The 10,864-nt window shown below is 41.3% G+C and overlaps 1 protein-coding gene across 1 annotated transcript in view; it reads left to right on the top strand.

Annotated features, from left to right (window-relative positions):
- The window catches only part of TMEM165 (transmembrane protein 165), a 12,346-nt gene extending 1,482 nt beyond the window's left edge, over positions 1–10,864 (top strand). Inside the window, exons 2-6 of the mRNA XM_019471543.1 lie at positions 1,425–1,650; positions 4,226–4,401; positions 5,270–5,452; positions 8,317–8,422; positions 9,926–10,864. Of these exons, the coding sequence (XP_019327088.1) occupies positions 1,425–1,650; positions 4,226–4,401; positions 5,270–5,452; positions 8,317–8,422; positions 9,926–10,002 (768 nt within the window). The 3' untranslated portion in view covers positions 10,003–10,864. The remainder of the gene's footprint in view (positions 1–1,424; positions 1,651–4,225; positions 4,402–5,269; positions 5,453–8,316; positions 8,423–9,925) is intronic.

Here is a 10,864-nt window from a genome sequence, read left to right as displayed (position 1 = left end):
CCCCATCTCTCAGCTGGGTCGCGGGGGCGGGAGCGGCCCGGTCGCCCCCCGCGGCAACTCTCAGCCGGTGGGGAGGGCCCGGCCTGCAGGACGCCTCGCCTTTCGGAGGCCATCGGACTCCTAAATTCCCCTCTTTTAGCAGAAAAAGGGGAAGCTGCAGGGTCCCCTAACGTGGGAAGTTAGGTCCGACGTGAAAAATGGGCTAATGCTTTTTTTCACCAGATAAATATTTTTGTGCCCCGCTTGCTTGCATGCTGAGGGGGCGAACCGACCCCTCCAGGTCTTCCTCACAGAAGCAGATGAAAGCAGGCTTTGTTGCGACTCAAAACCTGCCAGTTATTCCTCAATACTTAGGATTCATTTATTTGCGTTAAAACTTCTTAAATGGCCTTCTTGGTTAGGGGATTCTAGTGCCGGGTGATTGCACAGAGGGATGAAAAAATTACTAACATACAGCTTGATGTAGCATACAGAGCATGCCAGGTTTTAAATATCAAACCCAGGAATTTACAGCACTGCTAAAGGTGAAGGAACTCTGGGAAGTCACCGTGTGTCGTACAGAGCATGGAAACTTCTAAATATCAAAACAAAAAACTTACAGCACTGCTAAGAGTGGAATGCTGGGAAGTCACCATGTTAAAACACGTTGCAATCTGTCTCTGCTGGTAGATGTGCTGAAACAAGCTTTCTTACCCATCTCTGGTCAAGCATGTGAACATCAAGTTCCTTGTTTTGGGTCTTGCTTTCGACTGTAGATATCTTAATCTCTGTAAAAGTAAACACTTTGGTGACTAAGTGAGATCTGGAGTGTGCTGGTCTGGTTTGACCACTGGAAAGTCTTAAAGCTAGTTTTCAACAAACATAGAGCATCCACAAAAAAAGCTGATAAAAACTTGTGTAAAATTTTAATGCGGCTGAGATGCAAAGATTCTGCAAGGGAAGAAACTGATCCTGACAATTTTAGAAAGGACTTTGTATTTCTGCTAAGCTATCCTGGTCACCCAATTTTAGTTTGAAGAGTTTAATTCTTAATATTTATATCAGAAAATTGCTTGTTTGGTCAAGGTCATAAAGTAAATAGCCGGGGATTGTAAAGACAGCAGTATCAGAGCTGAACTAAAGCAGCTTTCCCCATGTTTTGTTGTAATGGTGGTTCTCATGTTCTGGTAATAGTGTGCACAGTGAAGTACTGCTTTAATAATCAGTGCACGATCTGATCTTCCGAAGTGCCTAACTAGCAATTTGAGGTAGGTGTCAGCCAGTAACTAGTTAATGATCATTTATGCGTGAGGGGTGTATACTTAAAATGTCACACTGCGCAGTATGATATGACAGGAGAAATACAAGGCTCAATGCTTCTGCAAACTAACTATTCAAGCCTGATTAACTAGTGGTGTTTTTGTTGTGTTTCCCCCCCCTTACAGAAGGGGTCCTCGCCGGTTGCTCCGGTTCACATTGTCAATGAAGAGTCAGCTGACAAGACTAACTTGGGCTTTATTCATGCATTTGTGGCTGCTATATCAGTCATCATCGTATCAGAACTGGGGGATAAGACCTTCTTCATTGCAGCCATCATGGCAATGCGGTACAACCGTTTGACTGTACTGGCTGGTGCTATGCTTGCCTTGGGACTGATGACATGTTTATCAGGTTAGCACTCTTTTCTTCTTGTTTCATCTCTTAAAATGTGCTGGGTACATATTTATCAATAAATCTTAATTGAAATTAAAATGAAGGTAGTAGGTATATGCAGTTTTCTGTTTTGAGGAGAGTGTGACGGTTTTCCTGGGGACCATGGCTCAGATTGAATATTTAGGCTCTTACCTGTAATGAGGTGTTTGTGCTCCCTAGACCTCACTATGAGTTTAAGGAAGAGAAATGGGATTGGGATCCTAAGCGCTTCCTTTGATTTTTGGGCCACTACTTTCCTTTTTATTTTTAGCTTCTCTTAAATTAGCATGCCTAAAGGGAGTGTGGGAGTGACTTCTCTTTTCCCTCCTAAGGCAACAGATTCTTAATATGATGACAGATTTCCCTTGTCTGACTTGTGTCCCTGTATGTGTGGCTGTTTGGATTTCTGCTGGGAGCTGCGTAAGTGGAAGATGACGTTCTGCTGTGATCCTTTGGGATGGGTGGTACTAACAGAGCCAAGAGCTGGCGGGGGGAGGAGTGAGGTGTCAGGTGGCACTTGAGGAACCTGTAGCTGCGGGTGCTTACGTAGCTGTGATTGTAAAATGGAGCAGCCTTCAGGTACATCAGATGCAGCATAAATTTTGTGGTAGATGTGTTCATTTCTAACTATGCCCATTTTGGAAATAATTGAAATAGTGTTCATTGGTTTATATGCACTGGAGACAGCCGATTAACTGGCTTCAGGCTTGTTGGGAAGTGTTTCTATGAATGGTTTTTGGATGTGTAGCTATTGCTGTATATATTGCTGCAATTATTGCAGTCTTGGAGCAGTTTCCATTTGCACTGTGTGTAATGATAGCATTGTATGAGTTTCTTCTACTACTCACTTAGTGTAACAGTCTTTGATGCTTCTTCTGCTTCTGCACTTCTTGCTTCATTTAGTGTTATTTAGTACCGCAGGCAATGCACTAATCGGTAAATCTTGTAATCTCTTTTCTCCTGCCCATTACGGCTCTCCCATTTTCTATACTAAGTCTTTCTTCAAATCTATCTTGATGCTTTTTCATAAAAGCTTTCTTTTCTGCTTTATCCCCCAGTTCAGAGGTTCCCAACTATTTCTTCCTTTTCAGAAAGGAGCCTTTTTTCTTTTCTTCTCCCCCCCCTGCCCTTGTTTTATACAAGCTGTGTCTGGAAACTCCTGGGGTTTTTGCCCACCTTGATTTCATGAAAACGTGCTCACTTAAACTCACTGGCTCCAAGTAATCACTACTTGGGGTGTTTTTTCAAGCTGTGCTTAGAGACAGTTCTACCCTTATGACAAAATAAGCTGCCTTATCATTCTGATTATTTCTATGCTTGTATATGCAAGTAATGCTAACAAAAAAAAAAATCTTTTTGTATAGTTCCTTGCATTGCTTTATTTTAGTATTTTCGGTCTTTAAAAAGAAGCTTAGTTTAACTCCCTTTTTATTTAGCTGTGCAACCAATACTGTTATTCATATACATGTGCCATGTTTTCTAATAGTACAGCCTGATTAACTTTGGTCTCATAGCGTTACTTTTGGTAGTTGCAGTGCAGATTAATTTCCAGATTATGTAGTAACTTCTGAGTGAATTTTTCAACTAGGAAAGTGTGTGCAAGAAAATACACATGGTAATATGCTTCCTTTTAGCTAATTGCACATGGAGTAAAACAACAGAAACAGTTGTGAGTACATGGTCCAAGCAGCCATGAATGTTGGGTGAGGAGTTTTAACTTCCTCTCATTTATACAGGCCTTCTTTGTCCGAAACTGCTAACTAGTCTTACTTTGTGAAGAAGCAAGTACTTTGTCCTGGATACATATTTCTTCTTTGAGAACTAGTTTTGGCTTAGGTTGATCGCCTTCAATACCCGTAAAAGTAGATGCACCGTGGAGGTAGCTTTTTGGTCTTTGAGTGGGATCAGTGCTTTTAAATTAAAGGAAGATCAAAGCTGGTCACGTTGTGTGTTTGTGGGGAGTGTGGGAGAGAAGGGAATAGTAACATGCAGGTATTTGCACTTGGCAAAAGAAGACAGACGTGGATTCACGCAGCTGAATGATTTGTGGGTATGTCTAGCAGATTTAACTTGCAGAAAATCTTATTCTAACTTTATCTGATAAATGAAATGATTGGAAAGAGATGCTATCCAACATGTAGTCATATAAAAAATGGAATTAACTGGTATACACCATGACTAATCTAACATGATTACAGATGATAGTTTCATGGCATGCTTGGAGAAAGGCAGGACTTGCATAGTCCTTGATGGGAAAGATAATGTTGCTTGGACTGGCTCTTGGGAATAGCAGCACATCAACTTTGCCTGGTGTGCCTTGTCTGTGTGTTAATAGACTTCAGTCTCTGGTACGACCAGTAATGGTTGGAGTTACTAGAGTGTTGTTATCTTGCAAAAAAACCCTAGAAAATTATGTAAAACTAACAGAAGATGCAATATTTATCAGTGGATATTTGAATCACAGACTTTGCTAGTGAGCATTTCTTAGATATGGGAAAAACAATTATGATCCTTATGCTTATTTTTTTAAATGACACATTTGTTTTCTTTTCAGTTTTATTTGGCTATGCCACCACAGTTATTCCTCGTGTGTACACATACTATGTGTCAACGGCACTGTTTGCAATTTTTGGCATCCGGATGCTTCGGGAAGGCTTGAAAATGAGTCCAGATGAGGGTCAGGAAGAGCTGGAGGAAGTTCAAGCAGAAATTAAAAAAAAAGATGAGGAAGTAAGTCATAAACTTTCTGTGAATTATGGCTGATGAAATAGTTACAGCTGTGAAGCTGCAGAACGGCACTGGCATGTTTGGGGGGTTCAGTTGTGTCTGTGATTGATAATCTGACACAGAAAATGTCTGGTAAATGGGACAGAAGTGGCCCCTGGAGGCTGTTTCAACTGGTGATTCCAGTTCTGTGGCAAGCCTGGCTTCTCAGGAAAAAAGGGACTTTCTCCACAGAGTCCTTTGGGGTTTGGGGAGGGGGGTGCGTGTGTTAAGCATTACTAGCAGAGAGGATATCAACAGTTTACTCTTGCCTCTACTTTTATTTCTTTTCGTGGTCAGGCAGAATAATGCTGAGGTTTGTAGTGTTGCAGCGGAGGTCTCTGTTGTAATAACTTTCTAAATATACTGGTCCACTTCTAAGGAATAGTGTGGAGTATTAATCTTATTTCTTTCTCCCCCCCCCCCCCATTAATTTTATGAAATCCTAATTTGAGAGCCACAACCTGGGAAGAGGGGGATCCCTGCTTTAAAAATAGGAGGAAATCTGTGGTTAGAAACTGGGCATCATTCCTACTGAAACTGCTGCGTAAATGCAGGCAGTGCAAGATGGACGATAACTGGAGGTTAGAGGTCATTACAAGTGTATATATGTATGTGTGTATATGCACACACGTGTGCGTGTGTGCATATATACAGCTAGCTAGCTTTTTAAAATGGTGTCTAATATAAATAATACACTGATAATGCAGTAGTCAGTGGCTAATAACATTTCAGATACTAGCTTTACAGTTTAAGTATTTCATTTGGGTTGTTTAGATAACATTTCTAATCTTATGGTTGGGTTTGTTTCCCCCCCCCCCCTTGTCCTCTGCAGCTTCAGAGAACTAAACTGTTAAATGGGCCAGGAGATGTGGAATCAGGGCCAGGCACTACTATACCTCAGAAGAAGTGGCTACATTTTATTTCTCCAATCTTTGTTCAAGCTTTTACTTTAACGTTTTTAGCAGAATGGGGTGATCGTTCCCAATTAACAACCATAGTCTTGGCCGCCAGAGAGGTGAGTGTTGCAGAATGCCCACTGTTCTTTTGCCCTCTTTGGGTTGCCTGCAGAGAAGCGGGAGAGACAAAATACTCTTGCAGGAGGTATCAGATTCACGCCTGCTGCCTTGCTGTGCCTTACTTAGTGTTACAGATGTGCCGACACCTGAAAATAAATGCACTGAAGCTCTGTCTATTATTAAAACTATTGTTACATGATTGGGACTGCACAGGCATTTCTGGAAGTAGTTTTATATCATGCAGCTGAATACAATTGTTTTTGTTACAGTGTTGAGAGATGTTACAGAACCCCTTTTTCTTTGATCTGTGTGGTCATACAGTTTTAACACAGTAGCTTTAAAAAGAGACCTTCGTCCCAGCAAACTTAAAGCTGTTAAAAAGATGCCTCTTTTTAAAAATCTAAGTGACTACGATACGGTGTATAGAACTAAAATAAACTCTAAACTGCTGTGCAGTAATACTGTAAATGAAATGACATTCAGCATGATGATTGGAATGTATATGACTGTATTATATTTAAAGGAAAATTAAGGCTTATAGTCAACCTTTTAATAAACATAAGTAGCTTGCCTGTGCTCTTTCATGCATTGAGATAATTTACATTTTTCCCTAGGACTCATACTTCTTTCAGTGCACTTTTAGACCTTCCCTAGGGATAAATCAGGCATGCGTGATGAAGGAGGCTATAATCTGTAAGAACCTCTTTATTACAGTGCAGGGAAGGTGCTTAGAGCTCAGGAGGCAGGGAACAGCAGGACAAGAGGATGATCTCATTGTTCAGGCAGTTACATGCCATCTTGGAAAATGAGGAATTATTACTGCCTCTGCGCAAGTTTTTATATGGTGCTAGGCAAGTTGCTTAAGCCTATCTTTTCACAGATGGTGGTTGATTTCTGGGTTGCATTTTCTGAGTGTCCAGTTAGGAAGTGTCCATCAGACTCTGTGGTCTGATCTGTGAAGTGCTGAGCATTGCAAGTAAAGACTGTGGATGTTGTGCCTTTGCTGTATGTGTTTGTATAAGTGCTACAAAAACGAACACTACAAAAAATGAATTGAAGGTATCTTGATCTTGGCTTTCAAAATTAGTGAATGATTATGATCTGGACCTTTTTTCACTTTATCTGTGAGATTCTTTTATACCCCTTTGTTTCATAATATATTCAGATAAATCCTAGTTTGTGAAGTACTAAGATACATAGCAGGAGTACTACAGCAGTGCTTATGGGGAAAGAAATTATCTTCTTAGAGATTTGAGTAGTGTGGTAAGTCAGCTGGCACCATACATTCTTCAGTGAAAAGAAAACAAAATACTATGTGAATGTTCATTAAGTGAGTAGTGTTCATCTTGTCACAACAAACAAACAGGGCTCCTTAGGAGGGGAAAAAAGGTGATAATTTGGCTGCCTCGGTGTATACACCAGGGGAAGGAGTTAAGTCTGTCTTAACCTAATCCTGACAACAGTCCTTAAGAACTTGATTTTACGCCTTAATAGTTTACTGTGTGTAAGAATTGTTCATCTGTTTAAGGAAACAGAAAAGGAAACTCCGTAGTGTCCTACTAGACTGGCTTTGCCTCGGCTGCTGCATCTGAGCACTTCTGCTCCTGGAGATGCTACGCTGAGGGAAGCCGTCCTAACTTGCTACCTTCAAGGGACAGCTCTAGGGAATGGGGGGTGTGAGATCTACCCTCTGCCAGTGGGGGCTGTACAGGTAACTGCTGCCAGCAGAGGGAAGCAGGGATTTCCAGGAACTTTGGGTCCTGATCCTGATCCTGGAGGCAAGTGTGTTCTGCTGGCACAGCCCTGCTTCTGACCTGTGCTTCTTGGTGGTTTCCTACCTGTCCTCTGCTCGGTGCTCGCCACCTTTTCTCACTGGCATGTGGTTTTGGTTCTCTTGGCCAGTCGATGTTGTCTGTTTTCTTCGTACTGTATCATTTCCTAGATAGTTTTGCTGTTTGCCTGTTAGAGATTTCATGCATTCCTCATGTGAAGGCAGCAGCTTTTTTTCCTCTTGGAGCTAAAAGTCTCACTTAGAGATGTGGAGGGGACTCAAGTCCACTTTCCGTCATTTATCTTTGCATAGCAGAAAGTCATGCTCCTACCTTGCCTTCTTTATCAGTCATTAAAAGATTGATTTCTGTTTCAAATGCTGAAGTCTTCTGTTTTTGAGCTGTTCAATACATATGCTGCCCTTAACTGTGTAATTTGTAAGTAGATCTGAGAAACTCCTTCACGTAGCAGACTTGTTCACGTATTGAGTAGCTGTTTGTTATGCAGTGATGTGAAAGCTGTCATTGACAGTAAACTTTGAAAACAATTTATTATCCTCTGGACTTACATTCTTTTATACTTTCCTCTTTGGATGATTGGGGGGGAGAGTGTAGAGCACAAGCTTGTGAAGCTGGACAAAGGAGTCTGTTTTAGCTGCTGAAAGCTTTCATTTGCAGTTCATGGATTTATTTTTCTCTTTCTTTATAATTAGGTTGGTGTTCTTCCAGCTGATGCATATTGTGTTTCTCAACAGCTGCCGCCTTCCCTCTAGAGGTTGTTTAATTGTTTAAGTACAGCAGAGTGATTTCTGGATCTATATTTAACGACTTGAAGATGCTTCTTGGTTGAAACATGCCATATGCTCCTATATTAGTCAGATTTAGATTTAAGTCTGTCTCGCTAGCTGATGCACACTGTTACTGGCCTTTAAGGCAGTGATGGATAGTAGAGCAAACACCAGAGAGTATCTTCCATGCTTGACAGTGTGCAACCAAGGAATCAAGGCATTGCTCCTTCATGGCAGGAGGTTGCCGTAGGACGAGTGGGTTTTCAGCCATGCTGATGCTTCTCTTCTGGTTTTTTTTCCCCACAGGACCCCTACGGTGTGGCGGTAGGAGGAACAGTGGGACATTGCCTATGCACTGGTTTAGCAGTTATTGGAGGGAGAATGATTGCACAAAAAATTTCTGTTAGGACCGGTAAGTGAAAACTCACTCCATCCAAAAAAAGGTGTTAATGCTGGTAACGTCTATGGTGTAAATGACTACATGCTTGGGAACAGTGTTTCTCAAAACTTATGGAAAACGCAAAAACGTTTGTTTGTGGGCTTGTTTGTTTGGGGTTTTTTTTTTGTTTATTGGAGGGAGAATGATTGCACAAAAAATTTCTGTTAGGACCGGTAAGTGAAAACTCACTCCATCCAAAAAAAGGTGTTAATGCTGGTAACGTCTATGGTGTAAATGACTACATGCTTGGGAACAGTGTTTCTCAAAACTTATGGAAAACGCAAAAACGTTTGTTTGTGGGCTTGTTTGTTTGGGATTTTTTTTTTGCCTTGTCTTCCGTCCCACCTCCCCCCGCCCCATAGTCAGCTCCCCTCGTGGGGGGGTGACCCTGGGCTGTTCCCAGGGCTGCATGGCCCTCCTGCCAGGCAGAGTCCGAGCGCGTGCCACCACCCTGCGCGGGCTGCTTCCAAGGGGTCTGGCCTTAATTGAACTTAATGGTTTACTGACTGATTTTAAGGAATCAAAATGGGTATTGTAGCTCCAGGTTTAAAGATGGACACAGGTGAAGCACACTTTGCTTCACTATTAGCTAGCTTGTAGGAGACCAGAGGAAGGAAATACAGTATTTTGAATAGTCGGTATGTATTGTTCAACAGTGGGTGATAGAAATTCTGTCGTAATACTGAGTGCAGACCTTCAGGTGGGCAAGAGAACTTCATACTTGCAACTTATGCCGTTATATAAAAGCTTTAAAAGCTACTCTGTGTGGCATAAATGGTTTGGGTTTTTTTGTCATACCTGCCATCTGTAACAGGAAGTACCCGTAAGGTTACACTGGGTTGGGCTTTTTTTTCTTAGATTAGTTTTCAGCTTGTTTCAACTGTCAGTTGAAACTGTCAGTATTCACTTACCACAGGAATAGTATTTTTAGGTTAGACCAAAGATCTCTCTAGCTCCTTAGCTTATTTAGAGAAGAGTAGGAGAACGGTCCAAATACAGTGGTGCTTTCCTGGAATACTGTCCCAGCCTCCAGCAGACTGTGGCCATTGCAAGCAGTTAATGTTCTTGATACTGTGTCTTTCAATATAGTTACCTGAACTGTGCAAAAAATGCTAATTAGTGTGCCACCCTTAACTGATGCTTGCTCCAGCATGAGAATATTGTATCTTATTTTCCCCCATACAGCCAAACATTCAACAGCAGGTGTCAACCTTGGTTTTATACTAGCTAAAGTAATAAGAGTAAAACAAAGCTTCCTTCCAAGGACCAGAATATATTCCTGCAGATGCAGGTAGGCAATGGGATGGTATATGGGCATCCTGACACTGAGCTAGAAACAACATCCACTGTTGGCAGCATAGATTTTAAAGTAAGATTATTTGGGAATCAGACATTTAAAAAAAAAATTGTAATGTGTCATGGAAGATATTTAACTTTCAGTATCTGATTTCTTTTTGGTTTGTTTTTTCTTTTCAGTGACAATCATAGGAGGCATTGTCTTCTTAGCGTTTGCATTTTCTGCACTATTTATAAGTCCAGACTCTGGTTTTTAAAATTTTTCGTCACTGCAGAAGAGCAAGGATTGGAAGCATCGAGCAGCTATCCTTGTGCACTTTTGTATATAATGTACAGAATTACAGTTAAACAAGCACTGAAGATGAGACACTGAACTTTTTATAGCAAATGATTCATGGGACTGACGCATTCATGGACAGCTTCCGCAGCGGAGATCTGCTTGTTGTCTGGTTTGTTTACTCTGTGGTGCCTGCTCCCTTGGTGGGATTTGCGTGGGTTTCTTGCTTGCTGGACCTGGCTCAGCTGAGTTTTGAGGGATCTACTCTCATAAGTATTGAGGCTTCCTCTTTTCTTCCTCTGTTACACATGGCCACCGTGCCTGTTTCTTCAAGAGCTGATTCTTAAGGCTTCTTGAAGCAGACTGTGTCTTGTTCCATATTGCTCAACAGACAGCGTTAAGGAGAAAACTGCTGGCTCCCACCTCCAAGGACTTCGGTTCCAGGGTGCACCCGAGGCTGGATAACCTAAGCAACAAGAAACCTGGGAGCAGTTCCTATGCCATTGAGTGGCTGAGCCACTGACAGAGTTTTATAAATTTAATTTAGAGGGAAGACTTCTTAATCAGGGATTTTTATCAGGAAATTGATGTGTGGTGATTAACAACCTACCATGTTCAATATGCAGTCTGTCTGGAGCAAGTATTATTTGACTCTTTTTTTTTTTTTTATTTTGAAATATTAAAGTATATGGAAAGTAATAAAATGGTCCAACTTAACAATGTTCCGTTCCCAGGATTGAACAGTAATGGAATTCTTAGATTTAGATGTGTTCCTATTTTTGCTTTTTAGGAATAGAAATGTAATCTGGAAGAGTATTAATAAAATATAGTGTCTCCATTTG

The sequence above is a fragment of the Aptenodytes forsteri genome, unplaced genomic scaffold (genome assembly GCF_000699145.1).
Source record: "Aptenodytes forsteri isolate BGI_AS27 unplaced genomic scaffold, ASM69914v1 Scaffold65, whole genome shotgun sequence".
NCBI classification, from domain to species: Eukaryota; Metazoa; Chordata; class Aves; order Sphenisciformes; family Spheniscidae; genus Aptenodytes; species Aptenodytes forsteri.
The sequence above is the reverse complement of the archived record's forward strand: the minus strand, read 5'-3'. Positions and strand labels throughout refer to the sequence as shown.